At 44.0% G+C, this 20,847-nt stretch overlaps 2 protein-coding genes across 2 annotated transcripts in view; one reads left to right on the top strand and one right to left on the bottom strand.

Moving 5' to 3' along the window:
• Positions 1-5,789, top strand: part of got1 (glutamic-oxaloacetic transaminase 1, soluble) — a 56,645-nt gene extending 50,856 nt beyond the window's left edge. The window contains exon 9 of the mRNA XM_084322120.1: positions 3,630-5,789. Within this exon, the coding sequence (XP_084178246.1) occupies positions 3,630-3,769 (140 nt within the window). The 3' untranslated portion in view covers positions 3,770-5,789. The remainder of the gene's footprint in view (positions 1-3,629) is intronic.
• A 6,420-nt stretch (positions 5,790-12,209) lies between these two features.
• The window catches only part of cnnm1 (cyclin and CBS domain divalent metal cation transport mediator 1), a gene marked incomplete at both ends in the record, with an annotated part of 55,885 nt that continues 47,247 nt past the window's right edge, over positions 12,210-20,847 (bottom strand). Inside the window, 3 exons of the mRNA XM_084321874.1 lie at positions 12,210-12,289; positions 13,875-13,967; positions 15,081-15,185. Coding sequence (XP_084178000.1) covers positions 12,210-12,289; positions 13,875-13,967; positions 15,081-15,185 — 278 coding nt within the window. The remainder of the gene's footprint in view (positions 12,290-13,874; positions 13,968-15,080; positions 15,186-20,847) is intronic.

Here is a 20,847-nt window from a genome sequence, read left to right on the forward strand (position 1 = left end):
TAAAGTGACATTTTGTTTAAATGATAGTTTTAGCGGTTGCCGCATGAGTGTTGTGTGTGTGTGTCTGTGTGTGCTCATGTGTACTTGTGAGTGGAGAGTCAGTGTTCTGATGGCCTGGGGGAAGAAGCTGAGCCGGAGTATGCTATTATACTTATACTACTACCTATCATGCTACCTACTATGCACTCAGAGTTAGGGTGCCCAGGGACAGTCCCGATATTGGGACGTTTGTCCCGCGTCCCGCTACAACAAAACAATGTCCCGCAATTCAAAGATAAAAAAAAATAATAAAAATATATATTTTTTATTTTTTATTTTTCAAAGATTATTATTTAGAAAATGTTTTAAATGTTGTTAATTTAATGCCTCATTCCAATACCCTCTTATATTTAAAATAAAAAAAGCGGGCGACGTCACAAACCAATGCATTGCGCAGCCGAGGCTGCCGAGCAGCTCACTCGAGTCTCGCTGCCTGTCGCCTGTCCGAGCGAGGCCGGGGCAGCTGTGTGTGTGACGTCAGTCACTCGAGTAGTCAGAAGAAAGACAGCCAATATTACTGATACAAGTTGTTTAGCTAGCTAAGAAAAACAAGGAAATGGAGGCAAAAAAAAGAGACTTTGCTCATATAACAGAGACTGGGACAACTTAAGTATACGTGGCTGAGATCCGTTTCAGATGATCCCCAAAAGGTAGAATGCAGGATCTGCCGGGCGGCTACGTGGCGTAGTGGGCAAGGCGCTCGCCACAAAATGCTGGAGACGCTGGGCTCGTCAGTTCGAGCCCAGCGCTCCACATTTGCTTTCAGTTTAGCTGGTCGTCCGTACTAATACACATTGGCCGTATTAGGGGGTGGGAAACTGATGGGTGGGGATCGGTCATTGTGGACAGCGACTCCTACAGGTCGGTTGGTGCGCCTGCGCAGTAGAATCAGGAAGTGTCGGGGGCAGCGTGAGCCTCCCGCGCGTTACTCCTCGCCACTGAGAGATCGAGCTGCGCAGGTGAAAAGATTCGACTGCTGTTACCTCAAGTACCGGAGGGGACTTGTGCTATGTATGACTTAGTCCAGTGGTTCCCAAAGTCGGGGTCGCGACCCAAAAGTGGGCCGCGAGCAGCCACGGATGGGCCGCGAGATGATTAAAAAAAAAAAAAAAAAAAAAAAAAAAATTTTATTTTTTTATTTTTTATTTTTTTATTTTAATTTTTTTTGTCAGGCCACTGAACTTAGAAGCAGGCCAGGACAGTGTTTCTAGTTGTATTCTAAAATTCTATTCTATTGTATTCTAAAATGTTTTATATTAACTTAATAAATAAACAAAAACGAAAAATCTACTTATTTCAATGAACATTTCAAACTAAATAACAGATTATGCACATAAAACGCTGAAAACAACAATAGTATTTTAATGAGGCTATTATTATTATCATTATTATTTTGCAACAAGTTAGCCCTCTCATAAATAGCACATATAAATGAATAACTAACTTGAACTAACTTAATAGGATTGAAGTGATATTTGGCTTAAAAAATCGGTCGTCTGGCAAAAAAAAAAAAAAAAAAAGCCAGACGATGTGGATTGGGCCGCGGCTCTCTGACGCCTTATTTTCTGGGCCCCGGCCTGAAAAGTATGGGAACCCCTGACTTAGTCCACATTGCAGCCGGCTTGTGGGAGGCAAGAAACAGCGTTCGTGACAGGGGAGGGTTGAATTGGATGATACGAAATTGGGATGGGAGAAAATATAAAAAATGGGAGAAAAAGTGGATAAAAAAAAAGAATGCAGGATCTGCCACAGGAGCTTCACCATCACCCATGGAGGAGAGGGGGACGTTAAGAGGCTCGGGGAGCATCACGTATAGTTGTTCAGAGGAGCGCCTCTTCAGCAAGTCTGGCCCGACTATTATTGAGAACTGAATCAGAGGGTCGGTTTGTTATAATAACAGAATACACGGGGAGTATCGCCGGGACACTGTCCAGAGGGAAGGGGGCAATAGAATCCGGAGGCTAATATCCCCAAAACCGGAGGTGAGTGTCTCAAATGCCTTCATTGTCACCAGTTGGTATCCCGTTGTTATTATTATTATCAGTGTTGGTGGCGCAGTGGCTATAGTGTGTCATCTTGTGCTGCATTGATGCTTGTTGTGAAGACACAGACCCTGACACTGCGACTGTGCACTTTCCCGTAGACGGGTTTAGAACTTAAGTCGTACAGTAATAATGGAGCACGTTGTACAGTGGGTGAGACTCCCCTCCTCCTCTGTCACAAAACGCCAATGTTCCCTGGAGTGCACATGTCCCTGTTTGCATAGGATTAATGGAGTGATTTTATCAGCTTACCAAGATTGATGGTTACCTGCTTAATGATGAAAGTGTGATTAAATAAAGATGTTGGTGACAGACCGTAGGGGCTGAGAAGGTGATTGGTGAAGCATCTATACAGTTTAATAAGATTAATAACAAAATGTGCTATATATAGCCTACCGTCTGCGTCGAATATGAAATAAAGGCATTTCAATAATAAATACATTTATTTAACCCTTTAATCGCCAATGACGTGTTAAGACGTCATTCCTCGCCATGCGTAATCTGCCAATGACGTTTTACAGCGTCTTTGAGATCAATATTTCAAATTTCTGTCATGGTATTCATATTTCACCCACGGATCATTGACTGTTGCTGTAGGACTCCGCTCAACTCTCCAACGCTTCAACACCGCCACCTGGTGGCCGATCGGCGAGTTACAACCGGATGTTGATAATTGTGACGCCGGTGTGTCTCCCTATTCCCTCCGGCCACTTGCTATCGCTCACGGGACTCCATCTGGACACACTGGATAATCGATCCGTTGCCATAACTCGATAAACAACATTATTTGGACGTATATAGTATTGTACAACCCGGAAATGGTTCGCCTAGATCAACATCCCATAATAGCGATCTTTTTGCTCCAGTATCATCCCCCATCGCTACGAGGAAGCATTTTTGATTATTATTATCCATACAAACTGCTATGATCAATATATCACCCATACTACATGAAACATTTAATGTCGGTCATTGCATTATAAACGACCCCCCCCCCCCCCCCCCTCCGGTCACCAGCAGATGATGAGTCATGACGTTTAGGACCTTGTACAATTGAAATTTTTAATCTGGCGTCAATTGCTATCAAACTGCATTTGATGATCTAATATATGCATAAATGGCTATAACTCACGTTCTATGAAATACTGCAGAAAACGATAAAAAACATATTTATACTCCCTGAACGATAGCTAACCGATGTTGAATGGGCCATAATAATGTCAATTTAGCAATACAATTTAAAAAGTTATAGCCCTGCAAAGTTTTAATGAGCAAAAAATTAAATAAAAATGATTTTTATTTTTTTTTTGCCTACTGTACGTGTCCCGCATTGTCCCGCAAAAGCAGTGCTGCTGTCCTGCGACTGAACCATTTTGACCTGGTCAGCCTACTCAGAGTGTAACACTCAATACTATTTGACGAACGATGCCACTGACCCTTAGCTGCCAGAGTTGTACCCCTCCTGCTGACTTGTTCACAATCTGTAAGTGGCTTTGGATGACGGCGTCGGCTAAATGACCAGATGTACATTTAAATGTCTCCTCCTAGGCCAACAAGTGGATTACATGATCAAGGAGAGACACGTCTACCTGATGGCCAGCGGTCGCATCAACATGTGCGGCCTCACTACCAAGAACATCGACTACGTGGCCGAGTCCATCCACGAGGCCGTCACCAATGTCCAGTAGATGGAGGACCAGGCCTCCCACCATCCCCAGGCACGTCCTCGTCCTCCCCGGGCCCCCCCGACACTGACCCTGGGGGGGCAGTGAGTGTCTCCCAGCTGATAACCTGGAAACCACACACCCGCACAGACACGCATACGTATACACACACTGTCCCCTGTATCCAACTAACTTACTGCACACGTTCAGGGCTTTCCCCCAGGATTTTCAAACAAGATGGTGCAGAGTTTCACATAGGGGGTGGTCCGGAGGGGGGCTGTGGCCCCCTGTCCGGGAGGCAAAATAATTTGCAATAAAGAAAGCCATTTGCTGTAATTTCCTGCAACTTAAAGGCTCCATGAAATCGAAATAGCACACAGGGGCGTATACATATTTTTTTCGTCCAATGAAATGCTTTCTTGAATGACATTTATAGCACATTGTAACTGAGCTAGCAATCTTTAACTAAATTGAACAAATGTTCAATGTTAGCTTGCAAGCTAACGTTACTAAAGTTGTGTAATGTTGCTAACCTATGTTGCTAACATTAGCTTGCTAGCTAATGGGTCGACAATAATGCACATTCAGCACTATTGGCTACTATAAATGCAAATCAATATCTACGACAAGTCCCTCCCTAGATTCTTGTTTTTACAAGAAACACATAAATATGTGGAATCAAATAGCATTCTGCTAGCCGTTTCATCAGGACTTTAAAAACACAATTTCACCCTATACCATTGTTTAGGGAAAGCCCCGTCGTTTATACCGACTCTGTGACCTCACCATCTAGAGATCATTCAGATTTTACCCTTGATGTAATGCACAAAACAGCGTAATGGTTTAAGAGAATGTGTTTGAGTCGTCGCTGTTTGCTCCATGTGTGTGTCTCCTACTTGCAGTGGAGTGATTTGAATTGATTTATTTTCCGTAGTGTTTACATGTTGTGTTAATCGTCTGTTGTGAGTCGTCATGCTAGGTGGTGCGCGAGGGTCGGCTAACCGCGGCGCGTCTGTTAGCTGTAAGCTAGCTGTAATTAAGATGAACTCTAGTGGAGCTCAGTCTCAGTCTTCCATTGTCTTAACATTATTATTATTCTTTTAACGTGATTACTATTGTAATTATTTCATTCCCATTCTTAAAAGAACATTCCCAATTGTATTTCATGAAACCCATGTGATCAGTCCTCGAGCAGATTGCTACACACTGGAAAAACAGGGTTTACTTTTAATGTGACCAAGCTGACTGTACTTAGCGTGATTGACACAAATCACTTGACCAAATCGGTCATACGAAAACAACTAACTAAAATCTGTTTACCGCCTCTGACTTGCAGACTTAATAATATATAATAATAATAATTATTATTATTAAAGTTTATTATATAATGAAGCAGTATTATATGTGAAGGGCATAGAGAATGCAATAAGGCCATGTAATTTATTAATGATTTATGTGTTCAGCTCAAGTTGACCTCATAACTCCATTTTTTTATTTTTTTTTATTATATAAATCAACTCCGTAGATCATCCTCCATATGTGTGTGTGGGTTTTACAAAGTTTAAACAATGGAAAAGCATTAAACCGATCATCTGTCTAAACCTCCTAACTCTATTCACCCTCAAATCTGTGTTAGTTTTTTTCATCTGCTGAAAAGTTGGGTTTTTGGAGTTATGAGGTTTTGTCCCGACAGCAGCGACATGTAACTTCAATATAATGCTGTGTTGGCAAACTGGGGGAGTTTTAAAATGTGAAATGTCCTCATGACAATCTAATGTGATCAATGAACTACTGAAATAAATAATATATTATGAAGTGGAAGTTGGGTTATTGTGCAGTTGTTTTACACCTTGACACACCTGGGTTATTTTTCTCCACCAGAAACTCATTGGAATCAAGGGGAACCACTTGCCACAACAATGTTTTGTAGTCTCTTGTGGCAGACAGTTCCGACTGACCGTAGAATTGGTAGATGTCCTCTTCTGAGAACAAGGCTACGTTCACACTGCAGATGAAAGTGGCCCAAATCTGATTTCTTTGCTCATATGTGACTCGGATCAGATTTTTTCATGACAGTGTGAACATTACTAATCGCATGAAATCTGATCTTTTCAATTCTGATTTGGGCCACACAGACACAGGTCTGATTCTCTTTGCAATGCGACCTCAGTCTGAACAGTCATGCGACTCTTACGTCACTTTAGAGATGGACATTTGTCACAATGTTTACGTCCATCTTTATTGTTCATTTACGCATGCCGGTCAGTTCAGGAGCGTGACCGGTTCACACTGGAATCTGATATTGACCACATTTATAAAAATACATAAAAGTCAGATCTGAGCACTAATGCTTGCAGTGTGAATGTGTCACTCTGTAAACACTGGTAGAAATGTAACATTTTCTATAGACTAATGTTGATTTTACTTGGCTAAAGCTTGCATTGGCAAGTCAGAATAATAAAGAGAAGTAGACAAAAAAGGAATTGGAATCCATTTATTGAGAAGTTGAAAGTAGAATAGTATCTAACAGGGTTTGCTTCTCTTGCTCTCTTGAAATCTTTAAGTTGCAGTATATAATCATCTTAATCGTTCTCTACTAAATATAACTTAGTCTGTTTATTCCCACCATATATTATCTATACAAATATAAAACAATCCTAACCAACCCACATAAACATGTAATAGTCTTCCAGAGCGTTTGGCAGAAATAACTTAATTCACTCGCTCACTTCTCGTTCTCAGTAGTCTGATCAAAGGGTTTTCTGCCGCGTGTTCCGTTCGCGTAAAGAGAGGTCAATGTGGATCGCTTAGCAACGCAGTATCCTTTGTGCCTCCATAGCCTTACTTGGCAGAATGGATTGTGTCACTGAGTGGCCCCCAAAGACCCCTCTGACATCACTCTGCCTCGCCCATCTCTCTCTCTGTCTCTGTTCAGTAAAGTGGTGTTCTCTGTCCGTATTCCACAGTAAAGATCAGCTGACTTTAACAGGGTATCTGCGGGGTATTAAGAAGTCTTACATTTATATTAAATAAGGCGGCCGGGTAGCACAGCGGACTAAGCGCCTGTCTACCACCGCAGAGACACTGGTATCGAATCCGGCTGTCAGTGGTGCCTCCGGCTTGGCCGGCCGTCATACTGGCACAATTGGCAGTGTCAGCGGGAGGGAATCCAGTGGGTGGTAATCTGGTCGTTGTAAACGGCTACTCCTACAGGTCGGTCAGGGCGCCTGCACAGCGAGGGAGGGAAATGGTGAAGGTAGTGTGACCTCCCACGCGTTACACTTCACCAATGAGAGTCCTCGCTGCCAGGTGAAAAGAGGCTGCTGGCTGTCTCCTATGTATCGGAGGAAGCATGTGATCGACTTCAGGGCTCCCTAGACCGACCAGTGGGGGGCACATGCGTGCAACAACCCTGAAGGGGAGGGCGGAATTGGCATAACGACTAAATTGGGATGGGAGGAAAAACACAGAAAAAATAGGAGGAGAAAAAGTGGATACAAAATAAACATTTATATTAAATATATTAAATGTTTTTGTATTCATCGTTTTTTTTGTGGGGCTACCGGGAGCTTGGTGCGTAGATTGGCATGTACAGCCGTCAGTTCAGTGTCGCTATGCATTTGTTCTTTTGCTAGTATGGTCGTGAAATTGGTATTTTGTGACGAAGTGGTATTAAAAAGGTCTTAAATGTAACTTGTTCAAACCTGCAGATACCCTGTTTAACCTGAACCTCTCAGCAGCTAAAGCAGCCACTCAAATTCTGAGGGGAGTCGATTAATCATTGCGACAAATAAGATCATTGCTATAGCGCAAATAATCATTAACCTCTCTCCACAACTGTGCACTGGTGTGCTTTTAAAGCAACATCCCACGTTCATGGTGACTGGATAGAGCTGAATTTGCAGCGACCCATCTTCGACTATGCCTCTTGTCATCCTACTCCGTAGTCCACTGTCACCCTCAGCCTGGAACAGCTGATATCAGACTGCTTTCTCTCATACATGTCATCCTACTGTGAACGCGTCGCCTGACCGCAGATCAGATTCTATTCATGCACCCGTCGTCTTAAGCATGCAGAACTATCTAAAAACGTATTATGAGGGAATAGTTCTATGCTAAAAAGCGGTACTGTATAAGCAAGCATGCATGTAGCCACTGCTGTCCTTCAAGGCCCCCATCGCCCATTCCTTTACTACTAGTAATTACTAATATTTTTGCTAGTTTTTTTTCGAATTAAAAAAATATTCCTATCAGTATTTGGCTGGAGGCCTAGGTTAACTTACAGCCCTGGATATATGAACTAGATGCTATTACCTCTACTGAATGTGATCAAAGGATCTACGTCTTTAACTGCTGATTATGAATTAGGGTGGATATGCGAGTGGATGATGGCTTCTGAGATGACGCTGAACACACCTCTGAGTCAATGTAGTTCTATGTGCGCAGACAGAACGCGATCTGTTATCCTAAGTGTGTTTAGGGAAGGGTGGTCGCACGCTGGTGTTTCTACGTGTGCATAATGGATGTCTGTTATAGAGAGATGAGGTCAAAACCACTTCTGCAAGATGACATCGGTACTGACGATATTGATATTGCAGATGATCTTGCTGTCTTTCAAGTTCACCAGTCACAATTGGTAATAGTCAAAATCTATCCTCTTATTAAAATCTGGTAAAAAATTCTTTTATTTCTGTAAGGACAGATTGGTTAGTAGGACTGGGGGTCACGGCCCCTGTAGATCAGCACTTTACTTGACCTGGCTGTGCTGTCCTGGGCGGAAGGTTGACCACCAGAGGATGTTATTTGTTGGGACGCAGCTTCGGTCGTCCTTCTGTGTTTCAGCCTTTTATTCACAGTCCACCCTCTGCTGAGGCAGGCCCACCGCAGGCTGATCAGAGGGCCCGTAGCTGATTGCTGGCCTCTCTTGCTGGTCAACTCTTGGCCCAGGTGGGGTCCTTCCTCTTCAGCCACAGCCAGTGACTGCTTTGCAGTCTCCAAGAGTGCTTTTATCGTCCTCCTGCTGGCCTGCCCTCTGACCCCCAGCTCCCACAGGAGCTTTGCTGTGGACATGGCCACAAATCTCCTTGTGAAGGTGAGACTTCCTTTGTGGGGGCTCCTTCATTCACCCACATTCTATTGTTAAAGGTGCTGTAAGGGTTCAAATAAGTGGTCTACATGTTAACCCTTGTGTGGTGTTTGCATTTTTGTTACTCACCCAATGTTCGTTGGTCTGGTGAACCCACAACATTATTGGGATTTTAAAATATGTAAAAATTGTTAATAGATGTTAACTTTATTTCAATTACAAGCAATCTAGACAGCATACTGTATATGGTTAATATTTGCCGTTTACCTCTGCTAGATCACATTTATCAATACAAGTGCTATACATTTTTTGGGATGTCTGTAAAAAAAATAAAACATAATCAAGATATGAAGGGAATAAATCATGTTTCATATCTTGAGAAATATGAATGAAACAATGCAGACAGTGAATGTCCACAGTCAACCATTTTGTAAATTATTTTATCATATTTACTTGTTTTTATCTACAATTTACACACACCCAATGAAAATGTGTTCGCTTACATGTTCTTCACATTAAATGAGCCAAAGCCAATGAGTCTCATAATCAAAAATAATTAATTGTATAATTAATCTTTTAGTAAACATTGCAAACGGGTCCCACAGACCTGAACACCACACAAGGGTTGAAATAGTATCTCTGCATTCCAACAGCCATCGCTGATATAGTGTTTGGTCAGTGACATGGGTCTCCCAGTTCCTCCATCAGAATGTAGAGCTATTTAACACTTATTTTAACAAAGATACCACTTACAGCACCTTTTAATGTTATTGTAAATAGTTTGAGCAAGGTTGTAGGCTATGTCTGGTTTGTCTATATTTCATTATTCACGTGTCACAATAATTCATCGCTACATTAATTTCAAACGTTAAAACAGTAACTGGACATGTTTTGTTTGGCAGGAGTTAATTGATGCAGGTGCTTAATTTAACCCAACCGTCTGTAGTGGGGTAGTGAAAGGGTTAACCTTCTGTATTGTGATAGTGAAAGGGTTAAAGCCTTTCAGTGCTCAGGGTATGGCCAGCGACCTCAACGGGGTGCACCTTGACGTTCCAGCCTGGGTTTCTCTGCTTCTGCTGCGAATATATCAGCCTCTCCTGCTCATGTGCCTCGTCCATAGCCTCCTCCCAGGGGACGGATAGCTCCACGATGAAGACACAATGCTGAGGACTAGAGAACTAGATCAGGTCTCAGGCTGGTGCTGACCGTTGAAAGGTGAGTTTCTGATCTAGGTCGACGAGCGTCTTCCAGTCCCTGGCTACGTTCAGCAGGCCTGACTCTTTTCTTTTCTCTCCCTGTAACACCAGGAAATGTAATAACCTTTTCCTTTTAGAAGGACTTTAACGTGTAATAGCACCAGGAAATGTAATTACCTTTTCCTTTTAGAAGGACATTAAAATGTAATAACATTTTGAAAGGTTATTACATTTTGAAAAGTTATTACATTTTGAAAGGTTATTACATTTTGAAAGGTTATATTACATGTTGAAAGGTTATTACATTTTGAAAAGTTATTACATTTTGAAAGGTTATTACATTTTGAAAAGTTATTACATTTTGAAAGGTTATTACATTTTGAAAGATTATCACATTTTGAAAAGTTATTACATTTTTAAAGGTTATCACATTTTGAAAAGTTATTACATTTCCCGGTGTTATTACATTTTAAAGTCCTTCTAAAGGAAAAGGTTATTACATTTCCAGGTGTTATTACATTTTAAAGTCCTAAAGGAAAAGGTTATTGCATTTCCCGGTGATATTACATTTTAAAGTCCTAAAGGAACAAGTTATTATATTTCCCGTGTTATTACATTTTAAAGTCCTTCTAAAGGAAAAGGTTATTTCCTGGTGTTACAGTCCCTCTCGAGGGAGAGGTGTCACGTGAGAGGGTTGACTGGGCGTTCAGAGGTATAGCATTGGTTCTTCTTTTATCCTCGACTTCAGCTATATTATATTAGGTTAATATAATATAAGGTAAGTGTATATTGCATATCCCGTTGATGCCAGAGGTTAATAATATAATATATTATTATTATTATTATATATATTATATTAGGTGCTTATTCAAGTTGGAAATCATTTATGGCTTTCTCACTACATATCTTCAGTAGGTTTGGTTCTAGAAATTGTGCTCTTTTTCTAGTGGCTATTTCCTTTTGGCCAGTGACCAGTGTGTGAACTCGTGCTGGCAGTGGGTGGCAGTAGTGATATGGCAAGATTACGTCAGTTCCATGTGTAAACGATGTCCTCCTTCCTGCGGGAACCAACCTCGCGATAATAAAAACTGGTGCGATTATTCCTCGACTCAAGAAACGGGTCAAAGGTGGCTCAGATATTGCCTCAGGGTCGGCTCTTCTGTTCTTCATGTTGTGAGTGCTCTTGTACAGTTAAAATTTGCCGGTGACAAGTAATGTAAACTACAGGCTATTTAACGACGGATAGGAAAAAGTTCCAGTGAGACGACTCCCTCCCTCTTTAAAGGAGAGGATTTAGAGGATACGGTTAGGGGGGTAGCTGTCAGGGAGAGGTCTTCTAGATCCTTCCCCAGGCCTCTCCAGCCTTCTCTGAGGTGGTCGCGATGAAACCCCGCTCGGCTCCGTTCAGAGACTCCCTCGTGGGTTCTTCGGTCCAGTCAAGGCTAGACGGATCCGGTGCCGCGTTGTTTAGGCCTCATCTCCTCTCTTCAGATCAAGCGGTCGCTACGGAGTCGGAGGTGAGGGTCAGCAGGACAGGAGACGTGTTGGGACCTGAGTTTCTTTGGAGGCTACAGAACACAAGATTAGTCTCCGTCTCCTGTGAGATCTTGGTCTGTGATGTAGGAGTGATGTAGGAGCTTCATAAAGCTCAGACGGCCTACCCCTCTGGTTGTGGGAGTTTCTCCTCTATGGTTTTAAGCCTTTGGTGAAACTTAAGTTTAGCCAAAACAATTGATGCATAACAATAGTTGCGTTATACTGTGTATATTTGGACATCAACACAAATCTCATAATCTTGGCCTTGTACACCGCCGCGATGGATTTGAAATGAAACGATCAAGAAAGGGGGGGGGGGGGGGGCACATGTAGAAACTGTTAAAGCTGAAAATCTGCACTTAAAGCACATCTTGCTTGTTTCATTTCCAGTTCATTGTGGTTGTGAAAATTGTGTCAATGTCCAAATATTTATGGACCCGACTGTATGACCTGACAGTAGGATGTCGACCTAGTTTTAAAGCAAGGTTTTCAAATGGATGTTTCCTGGTTTTAACGAGTACAAAATAAAAAATTGTCTGAACCCCGTGGGCCGGATGGTTGAGGAGTTCTCTATCGGGTAAAGATGTGAACCAGAGATTAGGAAGAGACTGGGGACGTCTCTCGTCTCTCCCCGCGTGGCACTCTGCTAGCTCTTTACTATCGCCTGCTCCAAGCCCTCCTCGATACTCCTGTCTCCGTCTCGAGATATCTTCCTCCTCTTGTTACCTGGGAAAGGAAGAAAGTGTCAAATTCTCAATATATAAATGTTTTTATTTAATTTAATCATTTTCCACATTAGTTTACTCAGAATGCCCTTTTCAGCATCACTGTAGCAGGTTAACACACCTTCATATAGAAGAAGAAGTCTTTATTTGTCCTGCAACAACACACACACACACGTAAGATGGGCAACACACACAGGAACGAACACACACACACACACATGCATTGGGTCGTCGATTAGATGCCTCTGCGCTTATTCCAGTGCTATAGACTGAGGTTATGTAACTCGACTGATGAAGGGAGAACAACGCTCTGGGGCCGAGGTTTGTTTGGCAACGTAGAGTTTTATTTAGGACATGAATGAATTTGAGAATATGTAGAGCTGAGCGTCTGATGAAAGGGAGTATGTATATCTGGGACACCAGAATCGACCGTAGAGCCGCCTGGTGGTGGCATGATGGGCCTAATTCACCTATCTCAAACCCCCACCTTCTTGATCCTCCAATCACAACCGTTGCTTTCCTGATCCTCCAATCACAACTGTTGCTGCCAAGGGAGGATCAAGAGAAGGGGGTCAATTCATCGTCGTATTGGACGGCACTGGGAAGTGCAACATCAAAGTAAATATTTCACAATGATGTTTCAACTGATGTTCTCAAATATCTATCGTGTTGCAGAGTGTATGAAGTCCTATCCAGTTCTCCCCTTTTAAACCAAAGTACTCTTTCCCCATCAACTAAATCAAATGTTTAAACTGTGGGTCAGTTCCCGAGTAGGTCTGAAGCTCGTCTCTGGTGGGTCTCTATGTAGGCTGGTAAAGCTATGCCTCCTAAAATGTGAATCGGAAATACAGAAATACCGGCTACAGGCTTTCCGGTTTCCGGGCACCCCCTGATCTGTTTATAGTCCCCAGCGAAACAAACAACAAGCAGGTCTGTCAGCCTGTCGAGGGAAGCGATAACGAGGTTGTTTCTGGGGGGAATACATTTTCATGAGCACCGTGTCGTGATTTCAGGGGCGGGACTGCCTACCTGATTCCCACTTTCGGCCGTAGTGCTTTACCAGGCTTTATCTCTCGAGATAAAGCTGGGAACGAGGTTAGTCTCCATGTGACAAGAATAGTATGTTTTGTTGTGATTGGAGGGTCAAGAAAAGAGGGCAGGGTTTGCGATACATCAATTCAATGAGACATCTATGTCGTGAGGTCCGGCCCCCCATCCCATATTCCTTTTAAAAGCTCTGTTCCTCGTAAGCAACTCACTGTTTTCATGGCACCACAGATCATCACATCCTATGTACTGGTAAACGACTCTTATTTGGCATCTATTGTAGGCAGCGAAATTAACCTTGAACTACTGAGAAGTGCAGCTAACAACGATCCCAATGCGTAATAAAAAAAAATATATTTAAAAAGCGAATGAGTCATATCTAAGGAGGGAAGTGTGGGCTGAATGGAACGCCTGTTGCTAAGATACATCTGGCACTGTGTCTGATGGAAGAGTTCAGGCGCAGCATGCAGTGAGGTCAGCGCGTGGGCGGGCTGTCGCACAGAGCGCTCCTCTGACGAACATGCAAATGAACCACTCACTCAGTTTACGGAGCAGCTTCTTCCCGATGGTCTCCTCGGAGCTGGAGAGAGACAGAGAGCTGATGAAAGGAGGAGTGGGCGACGGCTCCGACCCTACAGGCACACGGAGAGAGAGAGAGAGACGTGTCAGGGAATAGAAAATAGGGATATAAGACTGAAAGATAAAGAAGGGAAGGTGGAGTGATATAGTAGGGACTGGGAGCTCAAACGTTCTGTCGTGATGTAATCAAATGGGAGCTCCGAAAACACAGTTTGGGCTCCTTCTGCTTTCGGGCCACTTCCCTCAAAAAGCCAAAGTCCCAGATGATACTTTTAATTAGGTGGAACAAACAACCGCTCAAATTGTAGCCAACCAATGCATGCACACAAAGCCGTTTGTCGATTGATGATTTGTTGGAGAAATGCCTGTCAAAACGGTGTCAGTGTTTTTCATTCAAATGGCTACTCCCCTTAAATAGCAGCCAACAACAAGCTTTTTGCATATAAATGTTGCCCCAAGTCTCAACTACAACTGTGTGAAATCGGATTATTCTTTCCGTTTGGGACTTTTACATTTTTTACCAAAAGGCGATGGGTGCGCCGTCACCTATTAGGAATTCAATGTGGCCAAAGCGGCGCGAGTGTTCTCTCTGCTATTTACCATAATTTCTGAAACTCAAAAGGCTGATAGATTATGATGGATTATAGCCAGGTCAGGTCAGGTGATTAAAGGTTGCTGTAACAAAATTATTATCTATTTCACCGTTTATATTTTTTCATGTTATAGACCATCTCACAGAGGTGGAATATGCAATTTAAATAAATATTGGCTTTATGACAAATATTTTTCATTTGAGTTTTTCAGTGACGGCAGAAAAACGTTTGACCTCCTCCCTAGATATAGACATAACCGTTCTAGAAAACTGAACATTTTAATGAACGGTTCAGTCTTGTTTTCAGTCAAACATTTTGGAATACTCTTAAAGTAAGCAAGAAACCCTTGTTTTCAATATTGCAACATCTTCAAACAAGATCTGCCACGTTTCAAAATTCTGCCAGTGTCATATTCCTCCACCACCTCACTACACAGACTGACAGCTAACTGGTCTTTAAAACCGGTCCTCTCCTCACAGTTTAACTGTCTGGTTTTAAGACCGGCTCACTCAGTCCTCTCCTCACAGTTTAACTGTCTGGTTTTAAGACCGGCTCAGTCAGTCCTCTCCTCACCGCTCCCTCTGCGGCCATCCGGTTGGTCCTCATGGCTGTAGGGAATCTCTTCCATGTGGAGAAACGCGGCATGGTTGGGACTCCGCTGACCGTCAGACTTACTTCCTGCAGAGAGAGCGTCAGATCCATCAGCATACAGAGCCAAGTGTTGAGTTGAACTGTCCCACCATCCTGCCCTCCTTGGTCCCCAAGTCAACCATGTCTGACCACTAAGTGTGTCTGACTCTTAACCACTAAGTGTGTCTGACTCTTAACCACTAAGTGTGTCTGACTCTTAACCACTAAGTGTGTCTGACTCTTAACCACCAAAACCTGCACAGACTACAACGTATGATGTATATCATGCAGCCAGTTAGGGTACCTTGTGTATACTGCACCGTGTGTATACTGCACCTTGTGTATACTGCACCTTGTGTATACTGCACCGTGTGTATACTGCACCTTGTGTATACTGCACCTTGTGTATACTGCACCGTGTGTATACTGCACCTTGTGTATACTGCACCTTGTGACCTTGTGTGTACTGCACCTTGTGCGTACTGCACATTATGTATACTGCACCTTGTGTATACTGCACATTGTGTATACTGCACCTTGTGTATACTGCACCTTGTGTACACTGCACCTTGTGTATACTGCACCTTGTGCATACTGCACCTTGTGTATACTGCACCTTGTGCATACTGCACCTTGTGTATACTGCACCTTGTGTATACTGCACCTTGTGTATACTGCACATTGTGTATACTGCACCTTGTGTACACTGCACCTTGTGTATACTGCACATTGTGTATACTGCACCGTGTGTATACTGCACCTTGTGTATACTGCACCTTGTGTATACTGCACATTGTGTATACTGCACCTTGTGTATACTGCACCTTGTGTATACTGCACCGTGTGTATACTGCACCTTGTGTATACTGCACCGTGTGTATACTGCACCGTGTGTATACTGCACCGTGTGTATACTGCACCGTGTGTATACTGCACCGTGTGTATACTGCACCGTGTGTATACTGCACATTGTGTATACTGCACCGTGTGTATACTGCACCTTGTGTATACTGCACCTTGTGTATACTGCACCGTGTGTATACTGCACCGTGTGTATACTGCACCTTGTGTATACTGCACCTTGTGTATACTGCACCTTGTGTATACTGCACCTTGTGTATACTGCACCTTGTGTATACTGCACCTTGTGTATACTGCACCTTGTGCGTACTGCACCTTGTGCACACTGCACCGTGTGCACACTGCACCTTGTGCATACTGCACCTTGTGTATACTGCACCTTGTGTATACTGCACCTTGTGTATACTGCACCTTGTGTATACTGCACCTTGTGCATACTGCACCTTGTGCATACTGCACCTTGTGCATACTGCACCTTGTGTATACTGCACCTTGTGTATACTGCACATTGTGTATACTGCACCTTGTGTATACTGCACCTTGTGTACACTGCACCTTGTGTATACTGCACCTTGTGCATACTGCACCTTGTGTATACTGCACCTTGTGCATACTGCACCTTGTGCATACTGCACCTTGTGTATACTGCACCTTGTGTATACTGCACCTTGTGTATACTGCACCTTGTGTACACTGCACCTTGTGTACACTGCACATTGTGTATACTGCACCGTGTGTATACTGCACCTTGTGTATACTGCACCGTGTGTATACTGCACCGTGTGTATACTGCACCGTGTGTATACTGCACCGTGTGTATACTGCACCGTGTGTATACTGCACATTGTGTATACTGCACAGTGTGTATACTGCACCGTGTGTATACTGCACCGTGTGTATACTGCACCGTGTGTATACTGCACCGTGTGTATACTGCACCGTGTGTACACTGCACCTTGTGTACACTGTTTACTTTTATTCTTACTCATAGTATATATCCAAATTCAAGTTCTTTATTTATCCTATGTTTATTGTAACATATAATTTAACCAATAGGGTATACAGACCCTCATCTGCACCTTTGTTTACACTTTTTATTTTTCTCATGTTTTTATGTTCAGATATAATTGTATTGCCTATATGTGGTAAGAGCCGGCAACTGCACCTCCTCATCCATCACGCTCAACATAGGGGCCCCCCAGGGCTGTGTTCTGAGCCCCCTCCTCTACTCCCTGTACACGCATGACTGCGTAGCACAGCGGAACAACAACACCATCATCAAATTTGCTGATGACACAGTAGTGGTGGGCCTGATCTCTGCCAACGACGAAAGGGCCTACCTGGAAGAGGTAGAGAACCTGTCACAGTGGTGTCAGGAGAACTGCCTCTCCCTGAACGTCAGCAAAACAAAAGAGATGATTGTGGACTTCAGGAGGTCGGGGGTCAAGGACTACAGCCCCCTCAGCATCGACGGGGCACCGGTTGAGAGAGTGGACAGTTTCAAGTACCTCGGAGCCCACATATCCGAGGACTTGACATGGACCACACACATTGACAGTGTTGTGAAGAAGGCACGACAACGCCTCTACTTCCTCAGGCGCCTAAGGAAGTTCCAAGTCAGTCAGAAGATCCTTAGGAACTTCTACTCATGTACAATAGAGAGCATCCTGACCGGCAACATCACCTCCTGGTTTGGGAATAGCACTGCACAAGATCGTAGCAGACTACAAAGAGTGACACGTTCAGCCGAACGCACAATTGGAGGGGGGCTTCCCACCCTCCAGAACATTTACAACAAGCGGTGCAAGGGGAAGGCTAAGAGAATTATTAAGGACTCGAGCCACCCGAACAACTGCCTCTTTGAACTGCTGCGGTCAGGCAAGCAATACCGGAGTCTTAAGGCGAGCACAGAAATACTCAGAAGAAGCTTCTATCCCCAGGCCATCAGGCTGCTAAACGAACAATAAACACTATGCAACAACCATCAAATGCACACAGCACACACACCCACACGCACACACTCACTCAAACAAACAACACACTGCAGCACCCACTCTCCACACTTTAGATCACACAAACACACTTTACACTTTATATTTATTGATAAAGGATTTGCACTACAACTCGTACACCTACTGTGAATTGTACCTAAATTGCACCTCGTCCCATTTCTGCCTTGCACTATATAGTATTGTATATTAGTACACTGCACAGTATTGTATATTGTATGGTAACTACGTCTATTCTGCATCGAACATTGTACATATGTCTAAACTGAACACTGTGACCTCATTTTTTACTTCTAATTTTACTATGTTATTTTATTTCATACTTATCTTGTCTTGCACAGTCTCTGGAGCGTAACAGTAAGAAGCATTTTGTATAAAAGTATTCTGTACTTCTGTATGACAAATATTAAAGAAACTTGAAACTTGAGAAACTTGATGTATGTCTTTCTTCTAATACCCTGCTCACACCTATACCACTATGCTACTATGATGCCCAGATTTCCCCCAAAGGGATCAATAAGGGGAGCTCGTATGCCAGCATAGACCAAGTCCAGGCCCCTCTCACATGGGTCTCAACAAGGTCCAGGCCCCCTCTCACATGGGTCTCAACAAGGTCCAGGCCCCTCTCACATGGGTCGCAACAAGGTCCAGGCCCCTCTCACATGGGTCTCAACAAGGTCCAGGCCCCTCTCACATGGGTCTCAACAAGGTCCAGGCCCCTCTCACATGGGTCTCAACAAGGTCCAGGCCCCCTCTCACATGGGTCTCAACAAGGTCCAGGCCCCTCTCACATGGGTCGCAACAAGGTCCAGGCGGCCTCTCACATGGGTCTCAACAAGGTCCAGGCCCCCTCTCACATGGGTCTCAACAAGGTCCAGGCCCCCTCTCACATGGGTCTCAGCAAGGTCCAGGCCCCTCTCACATGGGTCTCAACAAGGTCCAGGCCCCCTCTCACATGGGTCTCAACAAGGTCCAGGCCCCCTCTCACATGGGTCGCAACAAGGTCCAGGCCCCTCTCACATGGGTCTCAGCAAGGTCCAGGGTCTCAACAAGGTCCAGGCCCCTCTCACATGGGTCTCAACAAGGTCCAGGCCCCCTCTCACATGGGTCTCAACAAGGTCCAGGCCCCTCTCACATGGGTCTCAACAAGGTCCAGGGTCTCAACAAGGTCCAGGCCCCTCTCACATGGGTCTCAACAAGGTCCAGGCCCCCTCTCACATGGGTCTCAACAAGGTCCAGGCCCCTCTCACATGGGTCTCAACAAGGTCCAGGCCCCTCTCACATGGGTCTCAACAAGGTCCAGGCCCCCTCTCACATGGGTCTCAACAAGGTCCAGGCCCCTCTCACATGGGTCTCAACAAGGTCCAGGCCCCCTCTCACATGGGTCTCAACAAGGTCCAGGCCCCTCTCACATGGGTCTCAACAAGGTCCAAAAAAAGTTAAACCTAGTTATATATTTGTTTGTTTGTTCTTTTGTTTATTTGTTTGAATGCTAGTGCCTCATGCTTGCATGCTAGTATGTATTACTGCCTATAGAGGGCGGTAGAGGACCATAGGGGGCAGTATGAGGCACAACATTAGACTGCTGCATCAGATGCAAGGATTTCAATCACACATGACACAAACACATAGGCACACACACACGACACTCACACAAACACATAGGCACACACACACGACACTCACACACATAGGCACACACACGACACACACACACATAGGCACACACACACGACACTCACACAAACACATAGGCACACACACACGACACACACACACACATAGGCACGCACACACACGACACTCACACAAACACATAGACGCACACACACGACACTCACACAAACACATAGGCACACACACACAACACACACACACATAGGCACGCACACACACGACACTCACACAAACACATAGACGCACACACACGACACTCACACAAACACATAGGCACACACAGACAACACACACACACACATAGGCACGCACACACACGACACTCACACAAACACATAGACGCACACACACAACACTCACACAAACACATAGGCACACACACACACACAACACTCACACAAATACATAGGCACACACACGACACTCACACAAACACATAGGCACACTCACACAAACACAGTAAAAGCACAATGTACAACGTTATCTAAAATAAAGGTACTTGATTAAAGTACAAGTGCCTAAAAAGTGTACTTAAGTGCTTGTGTGAAAGTGAGAGTGCACCACTGGGGTGGCAGAGGACATATGCTATCTGGGGAAATCCTCTAAGCCTCCAAACCAATCAGGTTTGGTTTATCCCACAGCGCCAGTGAGTGAGGGTGTGGTGGGAGGTAATATTCTAACAACACAGTAAAGGTATAAACTGCGGATGATTACGGCATCTATGATACAAAGGGAAGGCTGTTTTCGATTGTTTATTTATTTTAATTATTATATATTTAAATTTTTATATGTTCACATTATTTCTTGATTTTGCTTTCATGCTTTCTGGTCAGCGTCTGTTTCTGTCCGTGTGACACAGCGGAAAAGAAACCTTGAGACGTCCATCTGTGCTATTTGCTTGTGAAGTTGGTTATGCAACTCTTGTAAGCATATTCCCACGCACACACACACACACACACAGGGGCATGCAAGCACAAACACGAATGCACACGCATACACACTCACTGTTTACACATGCACACGCACACACACACACACACACACACACACACACACAGGGGTGTAGCTCCAGATTCTGGGCCCCATGAAAGAATGTATTTGTAGGCCCCCAGTGAATGCGAGCGCGCGTATGGTTTTTACTTATACATTCCGGATCAGCAGTT

The sequence above is a fragment of the Notolepis coatsorum genome (assembly GCF_963971535.1).
Source record: "Notolepis coatsorum genome assembly, chromosome: 9".
NCBI classification, from domain to species: domain Eukaryota; kingdom Metazoa; phylum Chordata; class Actinopteri; order Aulopiformes; family Paralepididae; genus Notolepis; species Notolepis coatsorum.